Consider the following 21,150-nt stretch of genomic DNA (forward strand, 5'->3'; position numbering starts at 1 on the left):
ACCAGTGCACTAATTTCTTTGTATTTGCCCCTAATACATGTATGCGAGCTGCAAGTGTTGGCTGCTCCCTTGGTAACGCTTGGCAATTGGCCAGAGACTGAACGTCCCACTGAAACCTTGACTGCGCTCTCAGTCAAGCTGTAAAGCTATTAAGACATTACGTGAATTCCTTAGCAGCATATTTCCTGTGTTATTATGTACTCACTTTCTCAGTGAGAAGGATTTACACTGCTCTCTTTGATGTTTCTTCCACCTCATCTGCCTACTTCATTTTCGTAATTTTTGTTCGCTTAATCATCGTCTCTTTATTTTTTGTCATTGGCCTATCATATTTATCGCCTAGGACCGTAATTTTGCGGCTCTCCCCTCGGCGCCTCTTGTAAGGTTACAGCGCCGAACTCTCTTGTCGTCGCTTGTGTGGTCTTCGTCCTTATATCTCTTCGTTCCTTGCTTACGCACACCTTTGCAACCGTCCGTTTGCGCCCGGCCAGAGCAGATGCCTGCTTCTCTCTCATTCATTTCTTACCATTTCATCCATTGAGGCTAGACATGCCAACTGTCCGCGGCACAAGAAAACGCTTTGCTAAAAACAGCCAAAAAACAAGAAAGAAAGGAATAGAAAGCCGCTCTCGACTGCGCGTTTCGCTTTCGTCACACATTTCTTTGTTCAGCGGGTCACTCACCACCTCCTCCCCGCCGCTAGTAGCTCCCACATGCACGCGCTTGCTTCTGAGTTCGGCGTGTGACAACATATTGGTCTGCCGTGGTAGCCCGGGAGCCTGCCGTTGTGCAAGCAACCACCGTACGCAAAACCATTAGTCGCGCTGGGCAATGCGCCATTGTGTGTCCGCCGTGTAAAAGAGCTGTGAAGCGAGGCGGTGTGCAGCTGGACGAACTGTCGGTTGCGGAATGGCGGCGGCTACGCGCTGCCCCTTTGAGAGCAGGGCGAAATTTCTGTATGACTGTGCCCACCCGGAGTGTCATCGAAAGCGCTCCTTGTTCGTACAGTTCAGATGTGCTTCGTAGAGCAGCAGCAGCCAGTCGCTAGCGGAAGCTACTGCACTTTCGGTTGTTCCACTGTATATATGTCCACATAGACAAGCTAGATAAACAATTAAGGCTGCCTCACTGCACGATGATTACAGCGTAGGAGAAAAATTCGCAGTTTTGGCCGATTTCTAAGCAGCGAGAGCAATAGCTCTTCTGCTCGTCGTCATCTAGTGCCAGGCGTGCGATGCGCATAATACAGGGGAAGGGCTCACCACAGAACAAAGCAGACGAAGACAAGCGGATGAAGTACCTTCTGAGTGAAACGTAGAGTGAAACACGCGCAGCGGTACATAATGTAAGGAAGACGTATAGCGAAAGCAGCCAAAATCACTAGCGAAAGCGGTCATCCAATGGCAAAGCACTTACGAATGAAGAGCTTTCTGAAATCAGTCCCAAAAGCCTATTTCTGTATCTACTGTGCGACAAAGACGATATCTAACTGCTCATGTCTTCCCTTAGTACATTCACTCTAATAATGTTTACACCTTTAAATGTGTTGGCTAGACCATGAGTAACATCCCTACTGTTAGGACATTAAGAAGTTCTATAGAGCAAGACAACGAGCTCTGACCAGACGTGCGTGCGATGAGAAAAGCTGTGGTCGAAAACTGTGTAATAATTCTGACATCCTTGGGTGCTCAGAAATATGTGACAAGAGCACATGACAGCGGTAGCTTTGAAAGTTTATTTAATGCATTTTCGTCACTTCTGTTGCAGGTATCAACATTTTTACTTGCCAGGAAAAGTCTGCAAACAAGACACTTTCATTGTCCCCACAATATGATTCGATCTTGTACACTCTTAAGCAAATGTACACTCTTTGGGGTGTATATTTGCCACACAACAATAATCGCCTTCTGTCTTGCTTGCGTTTCCTTCCTTGAAAACGCTGCACTCGCTACTTTCCTGTCGAGAATGCTCTGTCATGCTGTTAACTGGCATGCCGTTCGTGACTTTGAAGTACCGGGCTCGACGCGTTAAAGAAAGGAAATGCGGACAAGACAGATGACAATTATCGTTGTGTGGCAAAAGGGTGTAATTTTGCTTAAGTGTACTCTTAAGAAGTTTACACCTTTTGGGTTGTATTTTGTCCCACGACGATAATCATCTGTCTTGCCCGCATTTCCTTTCTATAACGCTGCGAGCCCGGTACTTCCTAGTCACGAACGGCTTACGCGTTATCAGCATGACAGAGCATTCCCGACAGGAAAGTGGCGGGCGCGGCGTTTTCAAGAAAGGAAACGCAAGCAAGGCAGATGACGATTATTGTTGTGTGGCAGACATACACTCCAAAGGGTGTAACTTTGCCTAAGAGTTCACACGGCGATAATCATCTGTCTTGGGTTTCCTTTCTTGAAAACGCTGCGCTCGCTACTTTCCTGTCGAGAATGCTCTGTCATGCTGATAACGCGCATGTCATTCGTGACTTGGAAGTACCAGGCTCGCATCGTTAAGGAAGGAAATGTGGACATGACAGATCACGATTATTGTTGTGTTGAAAGATACGTACGACTCAAATGGTGTACATTTGTTTAGGAGTGTACAGTCTTAAGCAAAATTGCGCCCTTTTGCCACGCAATAAACGTCATCTGTCTTGTCCCCATTTCCTTTCTTTAACGCAGCGAGCCCGGCACTTCCAAGTCACGAACGGCATGCCTGTTATCAGCATGACATAGCATTCCTGACAGGAAAAGTAGCGGGCGCGGTGTTTTCAAGAAAGGAAACGCAGGCAAGGCAGATGACGATTATCGTTGTGAGGCGAGATACACCCCAAAGGGTGTAACTTTGCCTAAATGTGCAGCCACGGGACTGCCAAGCACGCGTTATACCCCAATAAAGGCGTAAAATTTTTAGAGTGTACACTCCATCGCCTACAACGGCAATCTTCCGTATTTCGTCGCAACGCTTGACTGCTTTTTCCTTCATCTGGCGCGTATCTGGTCCACGCATCACCTTACCGGCCCAACTTCTTGGACTGGAATATCCACTACTACATCTTGCTCTCTAATCTATGCTGCCTTTTGGCTGTGTGTCGACCGTATACCAATGATTATTCCTTTCATCGCTCGTTGCGCTTTGCTTAAAGGTTTATCTTTCAAGTTTCAGCGTCATCGGCTAGTACTAGTAGAAAGCGCGTTTTCAATAATTTTTTCTCAGGGATATCGGTATGCTGCCATTCCAGAATTCGGAGTGTCTGCCACATTGCTTCCATCCATTTTTACAGTGAAGCTGTTTATGCACGCCCTGTGTCGTCGTTGTCAGACTTCGCTAAAAAGGGGCCACGTGACCTAGCGGGAGAGGAAAAGAACTTAGCAGGGAAAGGGGTTGGAGCGACGCCTTGCCCCGGCCCTGTGAGAATTATGTATACGGTTGTCACACGGTGCATTTTCGACGATCGATGCCAGATCGGCATCTAATTTATCGGCGATTGAGTCCACCCTGCCGCGAAAGAAACAAATGTTATGCTGGCGGTTTGCGGCCAACGAACAGTGTTCAGCAATTGAAACGCGATACTATAGGAGCGCGTGGCTGCCGGCACTTCTTGTGCCAGCAAGAAGTACTGGCAGCCACGTCAATCGTCAAACCAATCCAACCAATCGTCAAAACTATTGCAACGCCCGCACCTCACACCTTTCAAAAATCTGTATTTCTCCTCTTGTTGATGATGAGAAACCTTTACTTTTTTTAAACTTCGGAAATGTAGCGCGCACTCGCCCAATTTACCGTTCTTCTGCACATATTACTGAAGATATTGGCATATTCTTCCTGTACTAGACTATGCAATGCCTCGATAATGGCTGGTAATTGTAACACTGAAGTATGGAACAGATATTAGAGAGATAGTAGATCACTATATATGATATATACACAAAGCGGTATGGTCAGAAAGAAAGAGTACGTTTTGCTGTGTTCGATCGGTGCAGATGCACTGGTCACCGACGTCGAAAGTGTCGTCACCATCATTTGTGCACCAAATCGTTTACGCGTGTGCTATCGTGTTCAGTATGAGCTAATCGCGAGTTACGAAAAATTGGTTTAATAAATAGCAATAATGGGATTTGGAACAGTGTTTAGTATTTCAGTTTTTCGCTTGTCGGCGCCGCAGTGCAGTCCAATTGGGGCCACTTGAACCACGGGCACCATGGTGCAGCAGATACTGAGTGCGACTGTCGGGTTTATAGCGAGTAGTTGCCTCGTTCACACCACGCACGCTCGCATGGACACGGGAAGAAGCGATAACACGAACGTACGCTGGAATGCTCGGCTACAAGAAGAAAAAAGAAAAGAAAAACACACCTCTTCGCAACCGAGACGTGTGAAGGCTAAACCAATCACCGCGTCGTCAATCCTCGCCGGGTCATGGTCGCCAGCCAGCAGTGCAGGGATTCAGCGTTTCACTCGCGCTTTCTCGGGGGCCTTTTTGTTCGAGACCACGCGACTTACACGGAGCTGTTTTATTTCAGACGTATAGGCGTAAAGGTTGACCGAAACCAGAGCGACAGAAACGGAATATCCTGTTCTCCGTGTCCGAAACACGTTTTCGCTCATTTTCGTTCTCGCATTAGGCTCAAGGTCGCGCTCGCTGTTCTAGCTAGTGTTTACGAGTTAACGAAATAAAAAAAAAAAGGCGAAAGTGGCAGGAGCGGGCTGATGGAGGGCTTGCGTAACCGACCGGCGCGACTGACCGTGGCAGCTGAAAAGATCTGGTCTACTGCCTTCTGCGGCGAACGCTCACCGCTTTTTGTGGCTGAGCCCTACAAGATGCTCAGGGAGGCCACACGCGAGCCTATTGTTCCAGCGGAGCGTACCCGTTGGATAACGAAAAGAAATGCGCAAACTATTTGCCGTAGCACCTGCATCACACAGAGCTGCACGTATTTGACATTCCTTGTTGCTCATTTCTATTTTGTACATATGCCTTGCGACAAGCAGGGTTTCGAAACGGAATGTTTTTCGTTATGGTTTTAGTTTCATTCCACAGAAGTAAGGCGGCAAGTTATCATTCCGGTTCTGCTCCGGAACGAAAAAAAAAAAAAAAAGAAAAATGATCCGTAATGGTTCATCACGGTTTTGCATGGTTCGCACGCGAAAAAATTTCGAAGCAAAGTAACGATGTAGTGTTTTGTTTCCTCGTTAAGTGAATTATGAATTCTGAGATCACGCTCAGCGCCTTGAGTCAAGGCACTGAGCATGATCTCAGAAGCAGCACGTCAGCGAGTGTACTCGTCGAAATGCGAGACCGCTGTTCCGATAAAACGAACTTAAACGAACGTTTAAACTTCGGTAACAAAGCTTTGTACCCGTAGAAAACGAAACCATAAGCTCTTGAGCGCGCAAGCCCTTGATTCTTCTACGATGCCGGTCTGCTAGTGCACCGAGCGGCAGGTTTACGTTAGTGAACGCTCGACCGGCTATCTCTCGCACTATCCCTGCCTGAAATACGCGCTAACGCTGACGTTGCCAGAGGTCGGTTGTTTCGGATTGCCGACTTTCCGGGAACCTTGAATAGAAAACGGATAAAAGATATCTGCGTTTCGGTTGCGTTTACGTTACAGCCAAAAATATAGTATTTTTTTGTTGTTGTTTTTGTTCCGTTCCGACACCCTAGCGACAAGTCCCCCGAATAAAGAAAACAAATGACTAGCCTGGTCGGCTTTGAATAGTAGCCTTGTGCAGTACGAAAATAAATTAGGCAGCGACACTTAAGACTTCTTACGTATCTAATAAAGGGAAAATTGATCTCATTTTTCCTTTATTAATTACTTCTCTCCACCTCCACCTTGCGGCTTTCCGCAGAACTGTTCGTCAGACTTCTAATAACGTGTGGGAATTCGACAGCATTATACCAGCAAGAATCAGATGTATGCATTAAGAGACAAAGCCGGCAATATCGTTACTAATATGGATGAGATAATTCAAGTGGCTGAAGAGTTCTATAGAGATTTATACAGTACCAGTAGCACCCACGACGATAATGTGAGAGAGAATAGTCTAGACGAATTTGAAATCCCACAAGTAACGCCGGAAGAAGTAAAGAACGCATTGGGAGCTATGCAAAGGGGGAAGGCAGCTGGGGAGGATCAGGTAACAGCAGATTTGTTGAAAGATGGTGGGAACATTGTTCTAGAAAGACTGGCCACCCTATATACACAATGCCTCATAACCTCAAGCGTGCCGGAATCTTGGAAGAACGCTAACATAATCCTAATCCATAAGAAAGGGGACGCCAAAGACTTGAAAAATTATTAACCGATCAGCTTACTGTCCGTTGCCTACAAAGTATTTGCTAAGGTAATCGCAAATAGAATCAGGAACACCTTAGACTTCTGTCAACCAAAGGACCAGGCAGGATTCCGTAAAGGCTACTCAACAATAGACCATATTCACACTATCAATCAGGTGATAGAGAAATGTGCGGAATATAACCAACCCTTATATATAGCCTTCATTGATTACGAAAAAGCATTTGATTCAGTCGAAACCTCAGCAGTCATGAAGGCATTACGGAATCAGGGTGTAGATGAGCCATATGTAAAGATACTGGAAGCTATCTATAGCGGTTCCACAGCCACCGTAATCCTCCACAAAGAAAGCAACAAAATCCCAATAAAGAAAGGCGTCAGACAGGGAGACACGATCTCTCCAATGCTATTCACAGCGTGTTTACAAGAGGTATTCAGAGACTTGGAGTGGGAAGAATTGGGGATAAAAGTTGATGGAGAATATCTTAGCAACTTGAGATTCGCTGATGATATTGCCTTGCTTAGTAACTCAGGAGACCAATTGCAATGCATGCTCACTGACCTGGAGAGGCAAAGCAGAAGGGTAGGTCTGAAAATTAATCTGCAGAAAACTAAACTAATGTTTAACAGCCTACGATAGTTTAACAGCAGTTTACGATAGGTAGCGAGGCACTGGAAGGGATAAAGGAATACATCTACTTAGGACAGGTAGTGACCGCGGATCCGGATCATGAGACTGAAATAATCAGAAGAATAAGAATGGGCTGGGGTGCGTTTGGCAGGCATTCTCAGATCATGAACAGCAGGTTGCCATTATCCCTCAAGAGAAAAGTGTATAACAGCTGTGTCTTGCCAGTACTCACGTATGGGGCAGAAACTTGGAGGCTGACGAAAAGAGTTCTGCTTAAATTGAGGACGACGCAACAAGCTATGGAAAGAAGAATGATGGGTGTAATGTTAAGGGATAAAAAAAGAGCACATTGGGTGAGGGAACAAATGCGCGTTAATGACATCTTAGTTGAAATCAAGAAAAAGAAATGGGCATGGGCAGGACATGTAATGAAGAGTGAAGATAACCGATGGTCATTAAGGGTTACGGACTGGATTCCAAGGGAAGGGAAGCGTAGCAGGGGGCGTCAGAAGGTTAGGTGGGCGGATGAGATTAAGAAGTTTGCAGGGACAACATGGTCACAATTAGTACATGACCGGGGTAGTTGGAGAAGTATGGGAGAGGCCTTTGCCCTGCAGTGGACGTAACCAGGCTGATCATGATGACGATACCGTTTGTGGACCTCGTAACGCCACGAACGCGCTCTTGAATGTTATACACTCATGACGTGGCGCTACCTCCACCCTACTGGCATGCGCCGTCACGTGCCCAATGACGCACGCACTGGGCCATACCTTTAGTCAGCCAGACGGCTGCGACGTGACGCGTGCAGTGACGCACGCACTATAGGCACACCTTTAGTGAGCCAGAACCGTGGAGCCGCCGTAGCGTCGGGGAAACGTGCATCTTCTTGCACCCCGAAGAGTTGGGTTCGATTTCCAAGCACACCGAAATTTACCAAATTTTCTTTTCAAAGCCAGTAATTTACTTCGTTTACGGGAACCTTCCTGAGAAATTTGACGTCAATTGGAGCATTTCTGACGTGTTTTTACTCTTTGCGCCGTCGGCATTTTTTGGTACCATTTTTCGGTCACGCCGACAGATTATATATATATATATATATATATATATACATATATATATATATATTACGTTATATGGCCTGGTACCATATAATGCTCCTCAAAAAGTGCGGCTCTTACACGGGGCTATAGACAAGAACGGCACCGAGAGCGGCGCTGCTGCGCCGGCGTTGAGAGCGCCGCATGCGAAGCAAAATTCTATTAGCGGGTGGTACCCCTCTCCCATCTCTCGTTCGCGCCGCCTTGATTGCCTCCTGCACTGCGCGTGTTTGGGCACGTTTCGCGCCGCGCGCGGTGTGTGCCTACGTGTGTGCGCGTGAAGGGCGGTGTACAGTCTGTTTCACATTTAGGGGAAAACTCGGAGCGCATTGCATCGCGATGCGGCGAGCGCTTGAGTCAGGCGGCGGCAGCAGCTCGCGCAGGTGCTCAAGGGGCGGGATCTTGAACGGCGTCGTCTGCAACGGCGGCGCGCGCTGGCCGCATTGTTGCTAAACGTTCTACTATCAGTTGCAGGGCGCCGATCTCATCGTTACGGCGTGAAATGAGCCGGTATTCTTTACTATGCGTTATGCGACGCCAACTGATATGCCTCGAAGGTAAGTTCATCGCTGCAGGGCAGTCATAGACGACGTACTGATTCCATACATTCTTGACGACCCGTTTCTGGAAGGCGACTATATATTCTAACACGATAGGTCGCCGATCCACACTGCTCGTGTGGTGCAACAACTGCTAGAAGAGCTCACAGTCACTCTCTTGGAGTGGCCGCCTCAATCCCCGGGCGCCAACATCATTTAAAATGTCTGGGGCTCGTTGAAAGTTTCGCTGGCGCACCATCCCCTCTATCAGTCGCCCGAGGATAGGCTTCGATCCACCATCGTCAGCGACTGAGACGTGCTGCGAATGAACACATCCCTGATCAAGTCATTCTGCACTTCACTTCCTTCCAGGATGAGCGCTGTCATCGCTGCCGCTGGGGACATGACGAGATACTGAAGTTCCGTGCGTGACGTGTCCAATTCCCCGCCGGCGGGCAGAGTCTGTCTGGTGTAGCGAATGATTGTCGAGAAAAATCATTTCCAGCTCATTGTCTGAACCTAAAACATTCATTTAATCGTATCCATTTGTTTCATCGTGTTCGACTCCCATAGTTATCATTGTTGAGTGCTTTGTTTTCCTTTCGAGTCAAACAAAGACTGAAGATGTTGCGCGCACATCTTAGTGCGTCTTGTCGCTGCTTATTACGGTAGCACACACAGTGAAGAAATATACGTGCACTGCCCCTGACAGTAGCACGCTTCCCGACAATGCGGCCAGCGCGCGCCGCCGTAGCAGACGACGCAGATCACGACTCCGCCCCTCGAGCGTCTGCGCCTGCTCGAGCTGCTGCCACCGCACGACTCCATTGCTTGCCGCATCGCGATGCAATACGTTCCGAGTTTTCCCCTAAGTGTGAAACAGACTGTACACGCTTCTATTTGCCTTTAAGAAGATCGGTACGCTTGACGATTGTTTTTATGGCTGCAATGCGGCGAAAGGGCAGCGTCTGCTTAACCATGTAAGTGATGCTGAGCAGGTGATTGGAAACGACATCGTATGTACCGCCGGAAAAATCGTCAGCACATACAATGCGGCACATACATACGGCACATACGAGCTAAAGTCATTTTTGCAGTTTCTCACAATATGTTTGCTACAAATCCGTGTTGTCTCTGATGGCGACAACGGTCTTCCATCGACACTGTGCGGAAATAAACAAAATATATCGATGACTTAAATGATATTGCGCGACAAAAAACGACACGGACGTGAGAGACGACACACCAAGCGCATGTCGTCGACACACCAAGCGCTTGGTGTGTCGTCTCTCACGTCCGTGTCGTTTTTTGTAGCGCAATATCATTTAAGTAATGGATTACCAACTTGCCCTGAATGCTGCTCTCAAAAATATATCGCTGCATAGCACAAGTATGACATGCGAACACAACTTTAACTAGTGCGTCCCCTACAATATGGAATAGAAGCAGCAGTGTAGACAGCTTGGCCATTTTTTAACAGTGCTCAAGAGACGGAAGTTGAAAGCATTAGTAATCATTCCTGCTTCAGCAATGCCGGCGCGACCAAGACGCCGGCGTGTATCGTCCAGCAACTCGATCGATCGGTGCAGTGGTGAAGCGGGAATGAACTCGGGTCATGCTCAATGCATCGTGCACATATTCAATTTCTCGGCACGCGTGAACTTCGGCCACTGCTAGCGCATACAACAGAAGTGGTTTCCATTCTTGGGCAGCGCACACATAAACGAAACACGAGAAAGAAGACAGGACAAGCGCTCGTCGAACAACTTAAAGTTTTTATATGAATAAAAGGATTATGTACCGAGTATTATTAAATTCATGTGGGTTACATATAAAAACCGTCATACACTCAGGAGTGATCAATGAACGAGCTCGCTTCGTTTTCCAGTTGTTTACTTCGCTCGGCGCACCGCAGTAATCCATGTGTGTCGTCTGCTTATTTCGTACCATTTTCTTGTGAATCGGCAGAATTTCACTGGCGGCATCAACCCTTTCGCGCGTGCCTCATAATCAGAAAGTGGTTTTGGCACGTAAAACCCCATAATTTTTTTTTTTTTAACCCTTTCGTGTTTACATTGCTGTCGTGACAGTTAACAACACAATAATAATTTCCGGTCATCCGAAGAGGCGCCGTCGCAAACAAGAGACGTTTCGCGCGCAGCGCGAACTGAACGCGGGCGCGACCGAGGGAAGCGGCGGCGGAAACCTACACCCGTTGGAGATGAAATCGTTCCGCCAGGGGAGAAACGAGCGCTGGCGTCTAGGATGAAACTTGGCGTGCGGTCGTCTATACACACGTTAGTTATATATATATACATATATATATATATATATATATATATATATATATATATAATGTATACACATACGTCGTCAGCGCACCTGGCGCCGCCGCCTGCAGCACTTTGGTTGCGTCATCAATGCTCCTTGCGCCGTTCGCTTCGGTTCGTGCGGCCGCGGCGCTATCGTTTGCACTCGCCGGACCAAGCTTCAGAACATTGATAATGACACCGGCACAATGACATGGCATAATGACACAAGGGGCACAATGCTTACGCATACTTAGACAACTGCCAGTGGCGCGAATCATCTTTATTTTTAATATTAGTTGTCAAGTGGGGGGTGTGGCCCTTACACGGATTTATACGGTAAGAATCTTCCTTCGTGTATTGTCTTATACTTCGCTATCATTAATATTGCTTCGCCTTTGCGCCAAAACTGCAGCCTCTTTCTTGCTTTTTTTTTTGTTTTCCTTTTTGTAACAATGAGTCCGAATGTAAGCGCTGCTGCGCATGAGTACTATTTATTATATCGCGTGAATCCGGCTTGGCCTCATTTCGGCTACTGAGTGTATTATACATATTTTTGACCTCTGCTTGCTAGTGGCGATGTTTCCATCCCTAATAAATTTTGTGAATTATTAGAAATCTTCCTTTTTCATGAATCGTTAGCATTGTCTACCGGAAAGAGACGCAGTGCTGAGACATCGTTCGCGTGCATTTCACACGCCGTTGATAAGACTCTGCCGAAGTGGTCACTGAAGTGTGCAAGTTTTTTTCAGGGTCGAAAAAAAAAAAAGCACGCAAAGTAATTCGAAGCTAGGGGAACGTACAACATATTCATTCTCTAGGCATAGGCTATCCATACCCTTAGAAGTAATTATTAGTTGGCTACCTCCTTCCCTTTAAAACATATAATAAACTTTGTTCTGTGTATATATTTAAATCTATTATCTGTACATGGTGTTCGCAGTGGAAATTAAAAAAAATATGAAGTAGAAGAATACGCATGAGGTAGCCGCCGCTGGTGCCTTTAATGCCTTTTTCCTCCTATTATATGGATTTGCAGAAATGTAGGTAAAGTGCACGTCCGCGCCAACAATGACGCAGTAAACTTTTAGACACCATAAAATTTAAAAGTGAAAAGGTAGAGGCAACCCAAAAACCTCAAATGGTGTGGGTAAGAGAACTCGATCTGGTAACGGCAATTTGGGGGACCCCCTGAGTCGGCGCCTATGGAACAAATAATTATAATAAAGCAAGACAGCAGTTGAAGGGGGAGGTTAGAAGTTGGAATAATAGAAAAGCTAATAGTGACGGAAACTCGAGAAAAAGGTGCCGTTCTTTTTTTCTTTTAACTCGCAGGGACCACTCCTTTGCACGCGCTCGACGGGGTGAGCGCGTTGCGCATCGATCGCGCCGTGGTCTGTCATGTGCGCGGCAACGCTTCATTCGATGCGCCTCCTCCGTTCGCCTTTGAAGTGGCATCATGCACGGGGCGAGAGGTTCGCTTGACGTTCCTGCGTCCTTCTCGAATATGGCGTGCCATAAAATTCGGCGGCGACGATCGGGACAACTCTGTCGGTTGGGTGTACCGTTTCTGAACCGACTGCAGTTTCTTTCAGTTTGTTTCGCTTAACTCCATCAATCTAGGCTAGGGCGACATCCTCTGGCGGCTGGTGTTGAGCTCTGACTCGGTATTGCGTTGGTCTTATAATCAGATGAAAATCGCCCCGCTTGGAGATACCTTGCGAGAAGTCGTGCGATGAGGTGATGTGTGCGTCATCGTCCCTCCACGACACTGAGTTTGCGCATGATTACACTTGGCGTAAAGGAGAGAGAGGGGGATTCGAAATTCTTGACCATAAAGCAAGTGCGGCGTGGTTACTTTAGCGTAGCTCACTTCTTCCTTGGTTTGATCTCTGATTAGATTAGCATTAAGGAAAAAAAAGAAACCTTGGTGCCCTTCCACTCTGAAGAAGGATGACCAGCAAAGCTGTGTACGTGGCCCCTTAATGGCGAACTGCAACTCCGCCGCGGGTCGGCCCGGCATTGCACTGTCTTCGGGATCCGCCCACGTATCGGGGGGGGGGGGGGGGGGGGGCAGGGTCACATTTACCGCCTTTGACGGTTTGCCACCATTCGTCATTGCGTATCGAACTTGCCATGCCTCCGGCTTATCGCTCGTCTCGCGCTGATCATCGACGCAAGGTTAGATGCACTTTCTGCAAGTTTTTTTTTCTTATTCCTTCATACCACACACATCTAACGATTGGTACCACCTTCCCGTCAACATTGTATCTATTCCTGATCACTATCTTTTTTTTGTCCTTCTTTATCTACGCACCTTCACTGTGATAACTCTGCCTGTTCATTTGATGTACCCCCCCCCCCCCCCCCCTTTCTTTTTACGCGTTGCAATGGCTGCAGTTTGCGCGATATTTATTTTGTATTTTATGATTTGCTGTTAATGTTGCCTAACATACCGTGTTCCTTAATTTATTTTGTTTCACATTCATATATGTGACCCACTCCCCTCGACTACAATGCATCGGCGCTTGACGGTATCTGAAATAAATAATTAAATAAATAAATAAGTGCTACTTCCCCGTCACACCCGCGCTGCACTTGCACCAACTAAATCTAGGTAACCTTAGAACAACTCGCGGTTTTCCGCTAAACGCAAAACAGTCTCTGGAAAGGCGCTGCCTAGCATGAAAAAGGAACATCTTGTCCCGTCTTTTCGTGCCGTCCCCAAGTATTCCCTTAGGTTTATACCAATACCAACAAGCTCAGTTTTCAACCCTTGAACTTTCGTCGCAAGAGAGAGAGGGAAGGTAGGAGAGAAAAGTCTCCCGTCTAGGCAAACGGAGAAAGAGTGCTGGCAGTGCTGTTCACATTTTCCGTGGAGTCTGTACAGTTCGGTCTCGCCAAAGCCACTACGCCACCATGATGTCGTACACTTGCCGAACAACTGCAGCATGCCGACGCAGTGGCAGTGTTTGATGACGCATCGTTGCAGTATTTCGGTTCTCGGGTGTTCGGAATTTGCTTGCCTTTCTTTAGTTATTTGTCACTTCAGTCTGCCTTTTTTCTTTGTGCTAGCTCCCTTGGTCTTTCGTGCTGCAAACAGAAGGCGTACTGGTCAAGGGCAAACAAGGGAAGCCCCTACGAAGTCAGTTTCCTTGACGAAACGTTGGCACCTGTCCATGCTGTGGCTTCCCTAAGGCTCCTTTTTCCTGGAGTTTCTTTGTCTAGACATCACACGTGTAATTCCCTGTGCTCAAGGGCCTACATAACGTAAGGATTCCTTTAGTGCGATTCTGTGCCTTTCTTCACAACCACCGCTCACGCGGCCGGCCGATCTCGATGATGAAAGTGGACACAGCGCCACTCGGGCTGCTGACGAATCGCGAAAAGGAATAGCATTGAAGTAGAATTGTCACACTGTCCCGGCAAAGTTTTCGTACGTTAATGTCGACGGTTCCGCTGTATGCTGTCCGTGTAGTTTCTGATATCGTCTGTTTCCGCCTCCACTTTCGTTTCATTTTTCTTTCCAATTCACACTCAATCTCGCCTTCGTGGGCTACAATTATAGCTTGCACTCGTGCTTTGCAAAAAATTAGTAAAGGCAAGGCGCAGAAGACCAGGACTCAAGAACAACACAGACGACAGGACCGGTCCTGTCGTTTGTGTTCTTCTGGAGTCCTGGTCTTCTGCGCCTTGCCTTTACTAAGCCAAGCGTGAACCAACTAGCCCAAGCAAGAGTTTTACTGCAAAGAATATGGTAATTTAAAGCGACACTAAAGGTAAAAATGATTTGAGCTGTCTTGTTAAGTTACCATTGCACGATACAAAAAAAAAAAAAAAATCACTCTTACCGCGAGGAGACGTTTGACACGTCAGAAAAGACGGGTGACGCCGCCGCCTTGAAATTCATGCACCTGTCCACCCTGACGTCCCGGATTTTGATGCCGTCTACTTCCTCAGTTCCAGTTAAGCCTTTATCGGTGAAAATTAAGAGGAAGCTTTAGCTCGGGCCCAACTCCGACGCGGCCTATTCAAATACAAGTAAAACGCAAAAACGTTTTTCTGAGATAACGTATTGACCTATTTTAATTAAGTTTGTTGCGTATGAGAAAGTTAAATTCTAGTGACTGTTGGAAGTATTATTTCGATTTAGGGCATACATGTGGTAAAAAAGATTTTCAGAAATTCGAGTTTGAAAAATAGAACGCAGTTTACAAATTAATAGCTCTGCATCGAGAACAGATATCGCGGTTCTGTGAACGACATCCACTAGATCATTGAAAGCGGACAAATTTGGTATGTTATTTGATATCTTACGTGAATTTTTTGCGTTATGTACAAGTGTTCTGCAAAAGCTGTATTTCCATATTACTAAATTTTTGAGATTCGTGTGTAACGTGTCAATTTTGTCTGCTATTAGATGCAATTCAAATCATTGTGATATGAGTTGTAAACTTGATAGTTTCGTTTTCAGAAAATTTTATATTTTTGCCACTTTTTCATAAAATATTGGCGACCTAAATAAAAAATTCGAAACCGGCAGTCACTAGATATTAAGTTTTTCTTTTAAATGCAACAAGCCTTGTCAAATTTGGTGCAGTGGCTGCCGAGAAAAACGAGTTCTCCTTTTACATGTATTTATATAGCAGCACCCGAGCTAAAGCTTCTTCTTAAGATGGACTACATTGTATTCTAAAAAAGCTAAAGAGTCAACATGGAATGTTTCGAAACTGTTACTGAACCACAACGCCCAGAACGAAAAAAAAATTTCATGACGTCACGCTGACGTATCGGCCCTGTGGTTTTGACACAAAATTAAAAAACGAGACTTTCAAATATTCAAGCTACTACAGCGAAATAATCGAAAGCGGAGTTCTTCAAGAATACTTTATTAGTCGAAATTGATTCTGTTTGTCACTTTAGCGTGCCTCTAAATAAGTAAAATATGGAGTCACATGTGCCGTTTTCCCAGGTCGTGCACAGCCGGCGCCGGCAGCGCGGATCAAGCATGCAGCCCGCAGCCGCAGAGCTGCCCGTCGCGCTCGTCGCGGTGCTACGGGCCGTCGATGACGTCATCGCCTCTCGGGCTCGTCGGCAGCGTCGCCCCGACGCTGCGCTTCCGGTCGGCCTCATGCGGCGGAGCTGGTGGCGGCGCACAGGCCGGCCCGGGCACGATCGGCCGGAAGCAGGTATACTAATGAGCGCGATGGCGTTAATCGCATTCCCATGCCGCGCGAACTCGTGCGAGAAGTGCCCTTGTCTAAACTTGGCTCTGGCCCCCTCATTCACAGAGCGGGCCTCCCAGCTCGAAGCTCTATCGAGTGACGGGCAACGCCAGTATTAACGCTCCTCTACGAATCCTGCGATGAGGGCTTGCCTGAGGAACTGCCCGCGCCGCTTTGGTGTCCGCGAGCAAATGCCGGGTGTACTTGATCGCTTACAGCTCGTTGGCTCAGCTCGCCGACCCCTTTAGTGGAGGGGTGCCGCGACGTCCAGGCACTGAGTAAAAATTTTATTTCTGGATATGGTATACCTACATCACGTCCCCGTACGTATAGACATGCGATAGTTCTTGAGTCGAGGTTGACTGGATTGTTTGTAGAGTGGAGGACACTTCTATAGACCGTTTCTGTAGCTTGTCTGCGGACCACAGGGACGAGCGCCCGCACACTGCTAGTAGGAATGGAGGCGGCTGGTCAGCTGCTGCCTTCTGTCAGCGTTTATATGCTGTGTAGCAAGCAGATGACTGTGAAAGGCGAGTCGTTTTGAACAGTGCCATCTGCTTCGCGGAATTTATATGAGCGCGACTTGTGCAAGCGTTGCTTTCCTTTGTTTGATCAAACAATCCAGAATGGCTGCTTGGGGGGTTTGACGGCTTCACGATATAGCTGGTATGAAATGAACGTCAGAACTGCTCTAGCGCAGGAATTCCGTTACCTACAATAAGCCGTGAACGTTTAGTCATTACCTTTCGTGTTTAGGAACCACGGATTATTGCGATTCGGCAAGCGTCACCTGAAAATAGCTGCTCGTGCGCCTGAACCTCACCACAAGAGGATATTTGAGTGTTTATTCTCGAGCAGGCTAATGATACTTAACTCGAAGCGTAAGCTGATTCGTGTTATTATTATTGTTCTTAACGGAGACATCCTGTTCCCTGAGAGGATGCATGGACATATCGTTTGGTGGTCGCATCGCAGCTCCTTTTTCGCGACGTTAGCACGGTTCACTCGTGGCACTACCTCACGCGCGTCAATATTCGTGTTCAGTGCTTGGCGGAGCCTCGCCCTTTCTTTCATCCTCGGTAACCACGGCGGGCTAAGGTAATTCGATGCGCTCCCCTAGGGGAGAGGGAATGCATCGAGACACCCTACGGTGGGCTCCCCCGACGCGCCCCCTTCTTGTCGACAGGCAAACGCAGCATCGGAGCGTCGGTTCTCGTTAACTCGATCGTCTCGACTAAACATTTGGGACTTCCCTCATGACGGCCCGCGTGTGTGCATTCGAGGAGGTCGTCGGCGTCGATGTCGTCCTTGGGCGTCGATGTCGTCCTTGGGCGTCGATGTCGTCCGTGGGCTGCACGAAGGGAATCGAAGAGGAGAACAGGAGAGGACAGGAATCGGGAGCTGGACGGAACACAGGATTGTAAGGAAGAAATTACTGGTCGAATTTGCGTTATCGCGTCCAGAGACCCTATCCTTCAAGCGCTTGCTCTTGACGTTCTTTATTATTTTTATCTATCGTTCGGTGCGTCTATTCGCCCTGTTCATTTGGTGAATATAGCGACGTTAGCCCACTACCGTAATTGATTACGCGTACCTTTTTCTTTAATTTAGTTCTGTTTCATGCCTGTATCGCGATAATTTGCCTGTATTTGTTAGGTATGAATGCTAACCTTGCCGTACTTACACCGTCTTTTGTTTTAAATCGTCTTTAACTTCTGCCGTTGTAGTAAACACGCCCTCGCCATATGAAGTGTCATCTAGTGTCTCTATGGCATCCACATTAAATAATGAACAAATAAAGTAAACAATGGTGGTTTGACTGCTGTTACAAAGTCATAAATTACGCTAAATACAAGGGGCATATGGACAAACACACACCCGGTGTTTTAACATTTCCGAACACTACGGGTAAGACTAAACGTTTGTAGCTTCGCAACACGAAAACAAAAAGAAATGGTTTAGAGTTCCCTGAAGCTAAAGAAAAAGGAGAAAAACAAAAAAGAGCCGGTGCTTGACTGCACGCCTTGTTAAACACGGACGCGGCGCGTGAGGATCACGTAACGTTGTAGTTCAGGTATCAGCTAATTAGTGTTCGAAAAGAAAAATAGCGCGCGTTTTGGTGATTATTTTACCGGATTTCTTTTTTAGTAGGTGACAATTGTGCTAGGTAGGCCAGAATGAAGCGCGAACAGGTGAGGGCCAACTGGAGCACGCGTCATTGCAATTTCCACATTCGCCCGTGTGTGCAACACACTGGCGTGGTTCATTCACAGACGCTGGATTTTGGGGTTACGGCACGTTTAGGGCCGGCCGGTTTTACTCCGCAAGAGGTGTAGTTTCGAGCAATTACGTGTTCCATTTTGTTTCTTATGCCCTCTCCCGTTTTCATTCCGCCCTTCTTGCGTACGCCACTGAGGTTTAACTCCTACCTAGTTTCGCCATCTCCCGCAATCCTGTAGATTGACATCCTGAATCTTTAATTTCCGTTCCGGCGTTAAAACAATTTCGCTGCCTCTGTAGCTTTCATCCCTTTTTCCAACATTTGTTTCGGAATGTACCGATATTATTTTTATATTTAGCTCATTATAAATGTCAATGACGTAGATATGAAATGGGCTGAACAGATAGCGGTAGTTTTCTCGCCTTCTGGTGTTCTGCCTTGCCTTTTTCATTTATTTATTATTATTATTATTATTATTATTATTATTATTATTATTATTATTATTATTATTATTTTGCGACTGCCGCTGCAAGAATGTTGGCCTGGCCGCTCGATGCCCTGCATGGCGCGCACAAATGATCCTTGCCCTCTCCCATACGGGACGCCTGTGCTGATGACAGTAGCCGGTTCCTTGTCATCGTTTATTTGTGTACAGGCACACTGAAATTTACCGGGGGCAAACATTAGCCCAAAGGCTTGGTTCACCTTTGTGTTCTAGCATCAGCGACGAGACTCATGTCTAACGCTTGTGTTTAATCACGTGAAACTGCTTTGCTGCACATAATGGCGATGCGAATGACCAGACGGGTCGCCATTATACATTTAGGGGCGTTAAATTCTTCACACTGTGCGCTGGCGTGTCGCGGCAGACAGCTGGCCTAGCTTCCCAGTCCCATTTTTTTTTTCGCTTTTTTTTGCTTTTTTTTCCCACAAGATTAGTCAGCCTTAAAGATGGCTGGTAGTATCATTGATAGCTGAAACAACGAATCTGGTTGGTCAACACTAGCGACCTAGTGTTGACCAGTCCCGTTCTATATATATATATATATATATATATATATATATATATATATATATATATATATATATATATATATATATATATATATATATATATAATGTGACGATGTTAATTGGACTCGTCGAGTGACAGCCAGAAACACAGCGGCAGCAACGATAGCTCAGCTGGATTGGCCAAACTGACCGCGCGAGACGCAATTTTTTCCACTTAGACACCCCTAATGCCAACGCATTAAAAAGGGGCTTTTTAGTCGCCGATTCGCCCGTCGCACCTGGAGCGCACTTGTCTCATTGAAATGGGACCACGTCAACGATGGCACTGTCACCTGTCCAGCCCTTCACCCCGGCATCGGGCGCCTGCCTCGAATGCTGCGTTGATTATGCAGTGACGTGCTCGTTGTGATGCGGGCACCACGCGCAGCGGTGCTGTTCTGTGTGTGTTTGGATCGGTCGCGCTTGGAAGCGCTCGGCTAGTTCAGCCGGGCACAGCCCTCAAACGCAAAGGAAGGAGCAAGCCGACTCGGGCGCATGCGTGCCGACTTGGTTCCGAGCGCCCGGCGAACAACGCTTCCGCGTGGATTTTGTTTCCCCTTTATATTCCTTCATTGCGCGTTCCTTGTTTTCCTTCGCCGCCTCCCCTTCGTACGCCGAGCCACGATGTCGACGACGACGTCGGTCCCACCCTAGCGGCGGCGCGCGCTCGCGCGCGCGTAGCAGCGAAGCAGACGACAGCTCTCTGCCGCCGCTTGCTTGACCGCGCTTGCTCGCAGCGCGCCGGCCCTTCTCTCGTCTATCGATTCGCGCTTGTCGACTTGGTGGTGGTGGTCCGGGCGCTGCAACGGCGAGCGCATGCAGTAAGGGCAAGGCCTTGTCGTACGCCGCCTCAGCGCAGCTAATTCGTGCGCGAACCGGCCTCTCGTCAACTGTGCTGCTTGCTTGCGTCGTCGCTGCTGCCGCCGCCGCCGACGTCGTGTCGCGACCGGACTCTCGGGCGGCCAGCCCCGTCGTGCTTGGGAAGAGGAGGTCAAGCGTTTTTTGAAAGCCTCGTCGTGAGCAGACGACGCGCTACTACGCCGCTCTCCCTCCGTGTGCGGAGCGATCTTGGTGCGGATGGCGAAAATGACAGGTGAGAGAAACGTCCAGGCAGAGATTTTATTATGGACAATGGCTGAGGGGGCCCCTTTGATTAGATTGTTTCCTTCATGGGGTGGACTTGAGCCTCGAATCCCAAGGGCGGCGAAGTGGGAACACCGTGGCATTTGCCTGGATGCGACAACACGTCGTCGCGCCGACGTTTGTATGGAGGGAGAAACGGCTGTTTGCTAAACTGCGCCGCGTGCAGTCGCCGCTACGTTGTGCTGCTGGACTTCATATATTTCGTACGCGTAATAGGGCGAACTTGTCTGCACGTTCGGGAGCTTCGCGGTTCTTTCTCGAGATCTGCGGGCGGTAATTACTTGGCAGCGGCCGCGTGTGATGTTTCGTACACTGTCTGCGGTCTCGGTTCCTTCGCACCAAGGGTGTCTCGCACCACAACCGATGGTCCCTTAATTTGGTGCTCGAAAGGACTCGAAATCTAACCGCCACCCGTGTTCTTAGTTCCTACCACTTTGTCCCCTCCCTCCTCCAATTCTTTTTCTCCTTAATTTCGTTCACAGCCCTCCTTTGGGGTTCGTACCGCTGCACCTGGACGTCTTCGCACGCGCCGGTGGTCGCTCGACGTCAATACTGCGTCGCCTACGCTGCGCGCCGGTTCATTCATTATGCGTCAGCGGGATCGTTGCCCGGTCTGGTCCCCCCCCCCCCCCCCCC

At 47.8% G+C, this 21,150-nt stretch overlaps 1 protein-coding gene across 2 annotated transcripts in view; it reads left to right on the plus strand.

Moving 5' to 3' along the window:
- The window catches only part of Pask (PAS domain containing serine/threonine kinase), a 100,626-nt gene that overhangs the window by 7,924 nt on the left and 71,552 nt on the right, over positions 1-21,150 (plus strand). The window contains exon 2 of one of the 2 annotated variants that reach the window (XM_050183195.3): positions 15,845-16,061. In XM_050183195.3, the coding sequence (XP_050039152.2) occupies positions 15,845-16,061 (217 nt within the window). Of the gene's footprint in view, positions 1-15,844; positions 16,062-20,069; positions 20,465-21,150 lie in introns of those variants that run through there. The other variant, XM_050183197.3, reaches the window with a different exon arrangement.

The sequence above is a fragment of the Dermacentor andersoni genome, chromosome 4 (assembly GCF_023375885.2).
Source record: "Dermacentor andersoni chromosome 4, qqDerAnde1_hic_scaffold, whole genome shotgun sequence".
Lineage (NCBI taxonomy): Eukaryota > Metazoa > Arthropoda > Arachnida > Ixodida > Ixodidae > Dermacentor > Dermacentor andersoni.